Below are 14,717 nucleotides of genomic sequence, written 5' to 3'. Positions count from 1 at the left end.
TATATTCATATCCACATATATCAGTCCACACAGGGATATGGATATATTTTTATGGATACATACAGGTATGTAAGTATTTGTGATTGTAAGTGGTACTATTTTATATTTTCTAGTTGATTATTGTTGATTTAGAGGAATGTTGTTAATTTTTTAAAGTTTATAATCCAGCAACTTTTCTTATTCTAGTAGTTTGTTGATTTTGTTAGGCTTTTTATATATAAATATGTGCAAATATGGAGAGTTTTATCTCTTCACTTCTAAACCTTACACATATTAGGCTTTTTCAGATTTTCTTATAGCATCAACTTAGACCAAAACTCTATTAAACAATAGTGGTGATAGTATTCTTGTACTTTTCTAATCTTAATGGAAACCATACAACTTTTTCCATTATGAGACTTGCTATAGATTTTCAGTATATAGTTTTCATCTAGTTTCTAAGTCTTTACTAATGAAATAGGTATTAAACTTTATTAAATGTATTTTTCTGCATCTATGATTTTGTAACTTTTCTGCTTAGTGTTTTTAGTGTAGTAAAATTAAGTGGTAGCTTTTTTATGTTGAACTGTTTGCATGGATGAAAAAAACCATAGTTATGGTATATTTTTAAAAGATTTTATTTATTTATTTGAAGAGGGGAGGGGCAGGGAGAGAGAGGGAGAGAGATAATCTCAAGCAGACTCCCTGCTGAGCATGGAGCCTGATGAGGGGCCCAATCTCACAATCTGAGACCATGACCCAAGCTAAAATCAGAAGAAGGATGCTTAACCTACTGAGCTACCTCGGTGCCCCAGTTACAGTATGTTTCATTTATGATTTGGTTTGTATAAATACTACTTTATTTAAATTGTTATATCTATGTTGATAAGCAATAAAGACCTATTTTTTATTCTTTTTTATTTTTTGATTTGGAATCATTTGAGGCCCCCAAAAATGAATTGATAAATTTTCTATATTTTAATTTCTGAAACTATTTATATTAAATATCTGGCTGTTAAAAGTTATATAAATGCACCTATAAAAGTGTTTACATGTTGGGCTCATTTGGACAGTGATATTTCATTATGATTTCCATTTATTCAGTGTTAGTGCCTATTCACACTTTCAATTTCTACTTATACCTGTTGTATGCTTGTTAGTACATAGATATTTATAATATTATTTTATCATTCTGATACTCTGATGTATCTGAAAGGTTTTCCCTGTTTTATTAGGTGTTTTGCTTATTTCCTCTTTTTTATTTTTTGTTGATCATTGTTGCAGAGACTTGTCTATTTTTCTTCTTTTGAAGAATCAGGTTTTAGGGAAGCCTGGGTGGCTCAATGGTTGAGCATCTGCCTTCGGCTCAAGCTGTGATCCTCAAGTCCCGGGATCGAGTTCCACACTGGGTTTCCTGCATGAAGCCTGCTTCTCCTCTGCCTATGTCTCTGCCTCTCTCTCTTTCTGTGTCTCTCATGAATAAATAAATAAAATATTTTAAAAATAATCAGGTTTTAGTTTTGTTAATCTTTATTTCATGTATTTCTGCTCTTCTTAATTTTTTTTTGCTTTTAGACTTGCTCTGTAGTTCTTTATCCAATGATTTTAATACTTAGATCATTATTTTCATTCTGACTACTGTGTATAAGGCTGTACATTTCATTTCAAGTATTACTTTAGCTATGCCTCAACTAGCATTTTCTGTGAGGTTTATTTCTAACTATTTTGTGGTTTCTTTTATTATTTGCCCCACTAGACCAAAGTTTATTTATTAATATGTTATATAATATATATTTATATATCACATCTATAAGAACCTTCTATACTTATTCTTTTATTATTGTTATTGATTTTTATATTCAGAGAACATTATATGAAAGATAACAGGTTGGGGAGGTGGGATATTGAAGCTTTCATTGGGGTCTAGTGCATTTTTTAAGTATTTCATGAGTTTCTGAAAAGAATGAGTTACTTCTGCATTTGGGGTTTACAGTTCCCATATCTCTTGGATTGCAGTAAAGCATTGTGTTACTAAAATTTTGTAAATGTAACTCACCAGTTTTTCAGAGATAGGTGTTAAAATCTTTAAATATTGTTGATGCATTTCCCCCTATAATACTGTCAGTTTTTAAATTTATGTATTTGGAGACTATATTATAGGATGCAAATCTGCTTTTGATCATTATACTTCTGTTATTAGCATCACTTAATTCTCTTCTTTATCTTTTAATTATTTCTTTCAAGGAATTATATTTCATTTCTTAGTTCTGAAACCAGGGATAGTACCAAACCCTACACATATTATATTTTTCCTATATATACATAGCTATGATATAGTCTAATTTACAAATGTGACACAGCAACAGATTAACAACAATAACTAATAATAAAATGGAACAATTGAAACAATATACTTTAATGAAAGTTAAGTGCATGTGGTCTCTCTCACTCTATAAAAATATCTCATTGCACTATACTTACCCTTTTTCTTCTTGTAATGATATGAGATGATAAAATGCCTACATGATGAGATGAAAGAAGTTGAATGAGGTAGGCATTGTGATACAGGGACTGTAATATTCATCTGCTTTTGATCTTCCGATGATATGCCAGCAGGTGGACCATCTGCTTCTGGACTCTAGTTGACTGTGGGTTAAGGCAAAGCATAGAAAGTGAAACCACAGATAAGGGGGAACTACTGTATATATTGGATGTTCTGCTGCTTTGAAAGCTGTATCTTTCAAATAGTTAACCTGATTATTGAAATTCTTAACCACATTAATGTTTTACTTTCAAAACTTTTCAGTATTAATATCTACCCCCTAATAAAATAAGTATCTAATCAGGCTCTCTTCACATCTCTATTATCTTCCCCCATCTCTTGCCAGGGTCATATGGTAGACGTTAACCACTGGATTTTTATTAGTATTACTTGTGTTTCTATTTTTGCGGAATCTCCCCGGATCTCCTACCATGATGGTAGAGGGTGAAACATCAATGCTATTCTGCCAACCTGAAAAACGATTTCAATTTTTCTCAGCATTTTCTCATGATTTGTATGCTAATTTTTTTGATTCTTGGATTCTAGACATTGACATTATTATCAATGACAATCAATGATAAAGTTCATAGAACAGTTTAAACTCCTTAAACATTAAATAATTTTTTCACTATAATATTTCATGCTTCTGTGAGAGATAAAGGGGAAAGAAAAAATTCTTCAGTAAAATTGAAATGCCCTATTCTCTGTATTAAATGGAAACCATGGGACCAAGAGGATCATGATAGGTCTTTCTGGTTTTTCTTAACTTCTAAGTAAAATCATTGATGTTGTCTAAATAACCTATGCATCAGGAAGATAATGTCTAGATCAACTTACGGGATTTTTTCAAATTTTATACTAAAACACTTACATTGAGAAAATGTACTGTCATTTTACTGACATGCTAAAAATGTATTGCATGCTTTTGTGAAGAAAGCTGCTTTTATTTTCTCAGCTTTGAATTAATCAGGGAAGAGAAAGGAATATAGTGGAGCTCTCAAAGTGAATCCTTTGGGGATCTAATCATGCTGATGCTGATGCTGGAGTGGGACACAAAAAAGTCCAGTGGGGAATTATAGTCTTCATTTCTATAGGAATTTCAAGCAACAGTGCAAAAGTGGGGGAATTTTTGGAGAGAATGGAGATTTCTGTGTGACTCTTGAAATGATACCAAATCATTTAAAATATATTTGCTTTGGATTTCTTGACCACATCCCTTTGAAAATTTTTAGTCTTTCTTTCTGTCTTAAATTTACTTATATACATTCTCAGCTTTTCTGTATTTTGTCAACATAAATAAGTTAAATACAGCTAGGGTTGCATCATTTTTGTTTTAGGCTAAAGATTTAATCAAGAACTACCACTTCAATAAGTGGGTGTTGGGGCAGAAATTGATATGACATACTTTCTTCTTTGATAACTCTCTGATAGAAATGAATGAGCAAAAATGATGGGTAAATGCCAAGGACCAGAAGTAGAGGTCCTGTGTAGGCTATAAGCTGAATAATTAGACCTTGGATAACCAAGACCTGAGCATGCAAAAAAAAAAAAAAAAAATCTGGTCCCCAGTGTGTTACTTGCATATAGTTTTAAAAGAAACTATGACAAAGTTTAAAGCTCTACTTTTATTTTATTTATGAGTTTACCTTTTCTTTTTTAGGTGTATCAAGCCTGAAGAGAAGTCTCTTGGTGTGGGGTTACATACATTTTGCACAAGAGTATTTGGTAAAAATAGTAATTTTTCCAACATCATATCAAAACATTATTAAATACTAAGAAAATTAAATCATTCTCTTGAAGTAACAGTCTAGCAAATATCCCTTCTGCTTATAGCACTTTGTAATTTGTATGAGAATGAGGTACAAGAAGAAATAGAGAACTTCCCCCTTTTACTTAAAAAAGATCTATCTGAACTTAATTCTACTTTTTATCTATTAGAAGATTTGAAAAGCAAATGAACAACAACAACAAAATGCTTTGTTAAAGTAAAATGTACATGTGATTGGTCCAGAAAATTGCAGGAAAAATATAAAGAATCATTAACTCAATGTTTTTCTATATCAATAATGTTTATGTTGCATTTATCCATCACATTACTTATCCTTTATAATTTGGAGACTTTATAGTAAAAGCAACTTCTGATTTCTAAAAATAAATTTAAATCATTTTATTCATATTTTGTTAAACTTTATTTGTTCTACAAATAGAGAAAATTAAAATGTTTTCAAACAAAATAATGTGCTTTAATTCTTACCTGGTTGATGGATTTTTCTTTCTGCCTTCTTTAATTGTAGCTGGAATTCCTGCACCTATTTATTTTGGAGCTTTAGTGGATTCTACATGTTTACATTGGGGAATGTTGAAATGTGGTGAGTCAGGGGCATGCAGGATATATGATTCTACCAACTTCAGGTAAAGATAATAAATTTTTTAAAGAATTACTTTCTAAGCACAGCCTGTACATAAAGTGGCACTATTCATGTATAGCATTTTCTTTGTCAGGTACACAGACTACCTTTGACTGTGTTTCCAGAATATGTGCTAATACTATATATTTATTCCTCATTTATACATAGAATCTTATATTCTCACTATACTCAAAGTACTTATTAAATATAAGCATGGATGACTTGCCTTTTTAAGTGATCTTTGCTAAATTGGTTGCAATCAATACATTATTGAAAGTAATAGCTGTACCTAAACCACCTATCTAAATTAAATTACTCTCTAAAGTATTCCCATTTCATCTTACTTCATTTTTATACCTTACTAGCCTGAATCTTTACTTCCTTTCACATCTACCTCTATTTTTCAAAATGATATTTTTCCTCCATTAAATTTTGCTGACACAATAGTCTTCATAAAGGCTTATTCTTTTGTTAATATAAGTCTGATTTTAAACAAAACTCAATATAAGGTGTTTTTTAACGAAATGCTTCAATTTTGCTCTATTTTCATATTCTTTTTCATTTGGAAACCTGAATTTTGTTTAAATTTGTATTAATTTCTCTTGAAGCAGTACAAAAATTCATTTACTAAAAAACAATTTAGCAATGTTTAAAACATTCTAAGGTCTTATCTTTTTTTTAATAAATTAATTTTTTATTGGTGTTCAATTTACCAACATACGGAATAACACCCAGTGCTCATCCTGTCAAGTGCCCCCCTCAGTGCCCGTCACCCATTCACCCCCATCCCCCGCCCTCCTCCCCTTCCACCACCCCTAGTTCGTTTCCCAGAGTTAGGAGTCTTTATGTTCTGTCTCCCTTTCTGATATTTCCCACACATTTCTTATCTTGATTAGTAAAATGATATATGTGGAGAACTGTGAAGAGAGCAGACAACATGAGATTCATGTTTTCATCAGTTCTCTGTTCCCCTATAGCTCTACAGGGGTAATGTGAAGGTGGGCCCAGGCACATACTGTGTATGCAATGGGTTTGATTCACAGTTGAAAAACCCTGAGGATCACTAGTGTAGATTGGCCTCAACCTGCTGCCAAGGTTCATTTTGATAGTAGCCTTAATTAAATGCTATTTCAGACAAAATAATTATATTTGGTACCATCCTCTATCAGTCAGATTAATTGGAGTGGCCGATAAAGTAGTGTACTCATGAGAAAATTCACCACATATTAATATTGTGTAGAAACAGGAGGTGGATATTGTTAGTAGACAGTTCTCCATGGGTTTCTTACATTTCTGCATACCTTGTTAGCAGAGGCTTTTTTTGTGAACTATCTTTTCAAGGACATTTGAATAGTAAATGACCTTGGAAGATATAGATGATGTTTTCCTATGGAGCAGAGTTTGCTGTCTAGGATGATAAAAATAATAACTCTCTCTAGGTCAAAGGTTGGCAGATTTGCTTGTAGCCCATTTAAAAGAATGGGATTTCCTAAACTCAGGATTTCTCAGCTGTGACCCAAACCCATTGTGTGCACAAGGTCCACATAGGTCTTTCACCATGGGATTCTTTTGGGACTTGAAGATTAAGGAAAACCAGCCTGAACTCGCAGCTTTTGCTGATTTCTGTACTGTGAGTAAAAAAGTCCTTTGTCTTTGACATGGAAGTCTTGTATCTTGGACCAGTATCCATGCAACTGTGGCAGGCTAGCCTGTTAGCTTAAAATCCAGGTAAAATCTAGGAGTCTTTTATAGTTCTCAAGAACAGAAATTCTGATTAACTTAATTTTGCCAAAACTGTAAGGCTAAAAGGATGGCCACTTATATTTACTTGACACCAATAGAAAAGAAGAAAAAGGTTAAGGAAAATTAAATGGAAGTAAGAAATAGGAAAATAAAAACACACAAAATAATTTGAAAATATAAGCCTAAGTATACCAAGTTTCACAATAAATGTAAAGCAAATGAATTTGCTTCTTAAAAAGATAATGACTTCACACAAATTTCAATGTTTTCAAAATTCTAGCTATATGCTATTTGTAAGACACTGCCTACAAAATATAATATGAAGAAAGGCTAAAGATGAAGGTCAGAAAAGATATACCAGGCATATATTAAAATCAAATTTCTGTGCTTATATTAATGACTGTGAGACAAAATAGAATTTAAATTGAAAAGGATTGGGCCACCTGGTTGGCTCAGTCAGTTAAGTTCCAATTCTTGATTTCAGCTCAGGTCTTGTTCTCAGGGTTGTGAGTTCAAACCCTGCATTGGGTTCCATTCTGGGCATGGATCCTACTTTAAAAATAAATAAATAAATAAATAAATAAATAAATAAATAAATAAATAAATAATGATTAATAAAGAAGAATGTTACTTAGTAATCAAAGAAACATTTTATCAATAATATGTAACAGCCATAAACCCAGGTATATCTATTAACATAACCTTGAATATATAAAAGAAAAAATTTACAAAATTACAAGAAATCTAAATCAGAGTGGAAAATTTCAACACACTTTCCAAACAGGTGAATAGAAAATATAGACAAAAAAAATCATTGATGATAGAGAAAATTTTGAACCACCAAATTGTACAAGAGTTATCTAATAAATATATAACAATTTTAAAAAGCCCAACCAAGAGAATATATATTTTTCTCAGGCCTATAATAAGCATTTATTACAACTAAGTCCAATGCCACAGTTAAAAAAAAGTGTTGATAATATATAACCACTATTTTCTGTCCATAATGCAATGCAGTTAGAAACCCATGATAAAATTTTGCCAAAGCCTCACATTTGAAATTACTCATAGGTCAAAGAATAAGTTCTAATACAAATAATAAAATGACTAGAACTCTATGTCAGTGAAAGCACTGAATAGGAAAACTTGTGGGACAAAGCTAAGCCAGTACTCAAATGTGTATTTAGGCCTTTAAATGTATATATGTTTTTAAAAAGACTGAAAATTAGTGAACTCAGAATTAAGAAAAAGGACAATGTAACTTCAAATAAAGTAAATAAAACCCTGATAAATAATTCGATAAGTTATGTACTGATACATTTCCTATTTCTTTTTTTAAAATTTTTATTTATTTATGATAGTCGCACACACAGAGAGAGAGAAAGAGGCAGAGACATAGGCAGAGGGAGAAGCAGGCTCCATGCACCGGGAGCCCGACGTGGGATTCGATCCCGGGTCTCCAGGATCGCGCCCTGGGCCAAAGGCAGGCGCTAAACCGCTGCGCCACCCAGGGATCCCATATTTCCTATTTCAAATAAGAACAGTAGATACAATATATTTTTTATATTCCGAAGGAATATATCTGGGTTCAAAGATAATAAAAACGTTATCTAGCATATCTAGTTTTCCTGAACTAGAAATTGAACAGAAACATAAAGAATAAACATAAAGAAATAAACAGAGCTGAGAGCAAAGCCTAAATGCAAAGCCTTTAAACCTAGAAATGTGCAGTGGTTTCTAGGTGATCAGCTTCCAAAAAGAAAATAAAATACTTTTAGGAAGTCAAGAGATCAGATCCAGATTGAATGCTTTAATTCATGAGGTGGTATTCATCACTCTTGGACTGAATTGAATGGTGTCCATCAAAATTTCACATCTACCCATGATCTCAGCATATGATTTTATTTGGAAATAAGTCTTTGAATTAGTGAAAGTAAGATGAGGTCATACTGGATTATGTGGGCTGTAAATCCAATCACCCATGTCCTTATAAGAGGAAAAGCACAGGGACACATACACAGGAAGATGCTATGTAGAGACAGAGGTAGAGATTGCAGTATTGCATCTACAAATCAAGGAATGCTAAGGATTGCTGGCAATTACCAGCAGCTAGGAAGCGTCAAGGAAGGATTCTTTCCTGGAGCCTACAGAAGAAGCCTAGCCATGCCAACATCTTGACTTCAGGTTTCTAGCCTCCAGAATTGTGAGAACAACTTTATTTTGTTTTAAGCCAACAATTTTGTGGTGCTTTGTTATAGCAGCCCTAGAAAACAAATACAAACGTCATTGTAAAAGAGATTTTTTTTTTTGTAAAAGAGATTTTGAAAGAATAAATACAGAGAAAGAAAGCCAGAACAATCAGCAACAACAACAAAATATTCAAAATTGTTTAATTTTGCAAGCTAAAACTTAAAAACACTTGAATAATTCTACTGGCAAAAAAAGATAAGCACTTAAATTACCAATTGAAACATGACTTAATTCCAGATCAAATTTAATATAATGTAGGAGTTTGACAAAGACTTTAAAATAAGTGTGCTTAATCAGCTCAAAAAGATTAAGAATAATAAGTAAATGGCATAATATCCATTAAAAATGAACGAGAAATTGTAAGAAAAAGCAAGCAGAAATAAGAATATCAAAAAGAACTCTTGGGAAGATTAGAGATTAAATGTATATCATTGAGATAACAAAAGGAATCTTAAATATGTAATACATTTCAAGTTAATATAGTTAACATGAGAATTAGTAAACTGAAAGAGCACAGGAGAATTTATCTAGAAAAAAAATCTAAATCAATAGATTTAAAAATCTATCAATAAATCAATAATCAATAATCTGAAGTGATTAAATCAATAATCTGAAGTGATTCAACAAAAATGAATGCCTAGATAATATTAAAGATCAGTTAACAATTAAAGCATACACTTCAAAAAATTCTAGAAAGAGAATTGAGGAAATGTCAGATGTAAATTAAAGAATTAATGGCATAAAATTTCCTAGAATTTGAGACATAAATTTTCATATCAAAGGTGAACTTTTTATTTTTTTTAAGATTTTATTTATTTATGAGAGACAGAGAGAGAGAGTCAGAGACATAAGCAGAGAGAGAAGCAGACTCCATGCAGGGAGCCCAATGTGGGACTCAATCCCAGGACTCCAGGATCACTCCCTGAGCTAAAGGCAGATGCTCAACCTCTGAGCCACCTAGGCATCCCCACAGGTGAACTTAAAATGTATAGTAGAATAGATATAAGTGGACATATAAGAGCAAAATTACAAATATTCAAGGTAAAGGAAAAAAACCCATAAATTACAGAGAAATAAATATGTGGCTTACAAAGAAATGACAATTAGATCAATAGCAGATAGGTCACCAGCAACAATAGAACCTAATATCTCTGATCCTTATTGCTTTGTGTTTGAGTTAAAACAAAACCACAAACCATATAGCAAGAAATGAGCAAATGTGGGCAGCCCGGGTGGCTCAGTGGTTTAGCACTGCCTTGAGCTCAGGGCGTGATTCTGGAGACCCGGGATCGAGTCCCACGTCTGGCTCCCTGCATGGAGCCTGCTTCTCTCTCTCATGAATAATTGTTTTTAAAAATGAGCAAATGTGACTATAAACTTTTAAATTTTCTTGATAACAGAAGACATTGTAAACAATAAAGAATGTTGTTAATATATAAAAACTAATGAAAACTTTTGGGCAATATCTATTAAGTTGTGTACTCTACAACCCTGAGACATATTTTAGAGAAACTCTTGCTTACATTAAAAGGAGACTTATTGCAGTATTATTGATATTAGAAAATGTTAAAACAAGTGTCCAATAGGGAATTGATTAATAAATTGTGGTATATTCACACATTGAAGTGTGGTGCAATAGTTAAAAATAAATAAAGTAGGGATGCCTGGGTGGCTCAGCAGTTGAGCATCTGCCTTTGGCTCAGGGCATAATCCTGGGGTCTGGAATTGAGTCCAAATCAGGCCCCTTGCAGGGAGCCTACTTCTCCCTTTGCCTATGTCTCTGCCTCTCTCTCTCTGTGTCTGTCATGAATAAATAAATGAAATCTTAAAAGAAGAAGAAAGAGAAAGAAAGAAAGAAAAAGAAAGAAGAACTGTATGAGCATAGTTTTATTTATTTTTTTATTTATGATAGTCACACAGAGAGAGAGAGAGAGAGAGGCAAAGACACAGGCAGAGGGAGAAGCAGGTTCCATGCACCGGGAGCCCGATGTGGGACTCGATCCCGGGTCTCCAGGATCGCGCCCTGGGCCAAAGGCAGGCGCCAAACCGCTGCGCCACCCAGGGATCCCAGTTTTTTTTTTTTTTTTTGTATGAGCATAGTTATAAAATGAATGGCTAACAAACACATTTTCAGAATGAAATGTATAGTGCTATTCCAATTATTTTAAATGTAAAAACGTATAAAGTAATTGTATATGTTATGAATATAAACATACACACCTTGTAAAACTATAAAAAAAAACTAGGAACAAAATCCATAACATTCAACATAGTCTTACATCTAGAAAAGGCTAAAAGGTCATATCATAGGGGTATACAGGGAATTTCAATGTATTAGTATTTTCTTTTGAATTGGTCTCAAACAAAAATGGCAAAATTTAATCATTTTGAAGTACAAACCTATTAGTTAACTTTTATTCTGTATTTTAAGTGTTTCATCATAAATTTTTAGAAGTAAAAAATTTAAAAAGATGCAGAAATTAAGAAATGGACTATACACCATAGAGGTACAATAAAAATAAAACACTATTTTTTGAAAAGATTAAAGTATAATAATAATAACAATAATCTGAAAAGGCAAATAGAGAGGAGGTACAAATAAATACTATTGAGAATAAACAAGGAAATGTAAGTACAAATACTTAGGGATTTTAGGCACACAATTCAGAAACATTAAATAGATGGTTTTCAAGATGAGTGTATATTACCAAATTTTACTATAAATACATAGAAAACATGAATATTTTCATAGCTATTTAAAAATGTGAATCAGTCAAAAGTTCCCATCCTTAAAGGCACCACGTCCAGATTCTTTTTTTTTTTTTTTAAGATTTATTTATTCATGAGCAACCCAGAGAGACAGAGGCAGACACCGGCAGAGGGAGAAGCAGGCTCCCCATAGGGAGCCAGATACGGACCAATGGAGATCCCGTGATCACACCCTGAGCTGAAGGCAGATGCCCAACCACTGAGCCACCCAGGCATCCCTAAGACAAGTTTTATAAACCTTCAATGAACTGATGATTTCTACATAATACAAGTCATTCCAAGAAATGGGAAAAAAGGAAATTTTCTTGATTTACAAAACTAGTACAATTTTGATATTCGCATTAGACAACTTCAGTAGAAGGAAAAAATACAGGCTGATTTTACTTATAAATATGTATGCAAAAATTCTAAGTAAAAAAATTAACAAATCAAATCTAATATATAAAAACTCACTCATAGAATTTATATTAGGCATGCAAGGATGGTTCAGTATGAGAAAAATTTATCAATCTAATATACCTTATTAACACAATAAAGGGGGTAAAATCTTGAATAATCTGCTATGCAGAAAAATAATTTGGTGATACTTTATTTATTATTTAAACTTTGAGCAAGCTCACGATAGAAGAGGAGTTTTCTAAAAGTAATTAAGGTTATAAAAAAAAAAAAAAACCACAGAGTAGAAATCACAATTGATGGGGATTTCTTTGAAAGCATTTTTATTAGATACTAGAAAAAACCTGCTATCACTATCAGTATTATATATATATATTTTTTTTTCTTTAAAGATTTTATTTATTTGAGAGCATGAGAGTGTGCATGCTTGAGCATGAGCTGGAGAGGGGCAGAGGGAGAAGCAGGCTCCCCACTGAGCAGGAAGCCAGATGTGGGATGCAATCTCACAACTCCAGAATCCTGACCTGAGCAGAAGGCAGGAAGCAGTCCCTTAACCAACTGAGGCACCAAGATGTCCCTCAGCATTACACTTTAGAGGTTCAATTCAATGCAAAAAGATTTTAAAAACCCAAAAGATTAGAAGAAAAGAAAAGAAGTGTGAGTTTTCTCGATGAAAAATTCCAAACAACATTTAACAAACATTAGAATTAATAAGTGAGTTCACTTATATAAAATTGACATGCAGAACAATTATCTGCTCTAATCTTCATGGGAATGAAATACTAAAAATTAAAGATATGCAAAACTAGCTTGTACTCACTACACTTTATTATTTAATATATTTTAATTATTATATAGATTTAATATATTTTAACATTTTTTTGATAGATACATCTACCTTGGCTTGCCAGCAGCTCTAAGAGGAACAAGCTATATTCCAGCCTTTTTAATCCTAATTATGTTGAAGAAGCGTCTTCTACCCGGTGAAAATGTCTCTTCAGGAACTGTGCTTATAGAGGCAAAGGTTATAGGAAAGGAAAATGATTGCAAAGATATGCACCAAAATTCCAAAGTTTTGAATGATGGTGAATTAAAAACTAAACTGTAATGCCGTATTATATCATGCTTCCCAGAGTTGGAGAATACACTACAACTTAATTGTTTTTAAAATCAATAGGGATACAGGGGGTAACTTTTTCTTGCTTATGAACCTCAAATTTTGGTGTTGTTTTGTTTTGTTTTTACTCAAGATAAAGAAATGTTCATTGATGGTATTTCTGAGACATCAATCGCACTTGAGATATTCCTCAGAGGGACATTTATAACAACCTTCAAAACAGGAGATTAAAACTAGCTTTATTTTTATATGGAAATAACAATTTCTCTTTTAAGTCATGTGAAACGAGGGTATATTTCCCACATTTCCTTTTCCAAATGATTCTAAAAATTTCCTATTATGAAAATCTATTTAATTCTATTGAATTTCTGCTTTGATATTGGGGTTATTTAGAGAATGAAATTCTTATCTGGCTTACATGAATATTTAAGTATTTTATTCAAATTTATCACTTTTATGTGAGAGAGGCCCACATTTTCTAATTCTAGGAATTGTTCTTTAACTTCTCCTATTACTTCCAGACATGATTGTTTTAAAATAGATTACTCATTACTATGCCATCACTTTCTCTCATCTTGTTCCCAGCTTTATTACTCAAGTCATATATTTGCTCATTCTGTTCAGAACACTGAGAAACTGAGTCAGGTTATTAAAAATCATGTAGCAAAGATTGTTGGATTTTTTTTTTTTTTTTTTTTTTTTTTTAGCAATTCAAACCTGGTGACTAAACTCTCTGTGAAAAACAAGTGTTCAGTCAAAGGATGAAAGGATAATATTAGAAAAATACTAGTCCTTAAGGCTGTAGTGTCAGATATTGTCAAAGGAACATTGTCCCAAATTCAGGAGACCTTCTGAGACCAATGTTTATCCTACTTATGATGTCGAAAGTTAGAATACAAATACTAATTTTCCATAAGTCATCTTAAAGAATGATGCTTTAAAAAAAGTAGCTTCTGTTATGAAACTGGGTTAATAAAATTCAAGATACACATTTAAAACTAAGTCTACTAAAAAAATAAAAGAATAAGAATAAATCTACTCATATTATTATTTTGTCACTTATGGATACAATAAAAGGATGAAAGAATTTAAAAGACAAGAGACCCTATTGATGATGTGGGGTTTCTGGTTCAAGGGAGCAGAATAAGCAACCATATTTACCTAATCTTTATTTTCTCTCCTTATTCTCCATTCCACTTAAATAATAGTCAATACATAAAACATAATATATTTACATAATGGTGAGGAGATTACAAGGAGGGAGGGTGGGAAAAGTGGATGTCAATATACTATGGTTATATATGTGTAATATAAAGGGAATGTGAATTCCTCCAAGATAGAAGAGCAGAAGAGGGCATAATCTAGAATGCAGTCACAACGAGCCTGGAATATAAGTAGGAGCCTCTGAGTAGAAAATTCAAATACCACCAAAAAAATTAGTAGCTGCACAGAAAATAAATCAGTTAATTGAAAGACTGCCTAAAGATATTTTGAAGACTAATATGATTTCCTG

The 14,717-nt window shown here is 32.2% G+C and overlaps 1 protein-coding gene across 4 annotated transcripts in view; it reads left to right on the top strand.

Annotated features, from left to right (window-relative positions):
* Positions 1 to 13,988, top strand: part of SLCO1A2 (solute carrier organic anion transporter family member 1A2) — a 107,952-nt gene extending 93,964 nt beyond the window's left edge. For all 4 annotated transcript variants that reach the window (XM_055318650.1, XM_055318648.1, XM_055318649.1 and 1 more), the window contains 3 exons: positions 4,182 to 4,246; positions 4,816 to 4,933; positions 12,976 to 13,988. In XM_055318650.1, the coding sequence (XP_055174625.1) occupies positions 4,182 to 4,246; positions 4,816 to 4,933; positions 12,976 to 13,195 (403 nt within the window). In that variant the 3' untranslated portion in view covers positions 13,196 to 13,988. The remainder of the gene's footprint in view (positions 1 to 4,181; positions 4,247 to 4,815; positions 4,934 to 12,975) is intronic.
* Positions 13,989 to 14,717: the final 729 nt, after the last annotated feature.

The sequence above is a fragment of the Nyctereutes procyonoides genome, unplaced genomic scaffold, assembly GCF_905146905.1.
Source record: "Nyctereutes procyonoides isolate TBG_1078 unplaced genomic scaffold, NYPRO_anot_genome, whole genome shotgun sequence".
Classification (NCBI taxonomy): domain Eukaryota; kingdom Metazoa; phylum Chordata; class Mammalia; order Carnivora; family Canidae; genus Nyctereutes; species Nyctereutes procyonoides.
Note: the sequence above shows the minus strand (reverse complement) of the source record. Positions and strands in the feature narration are given on the sequence as shown.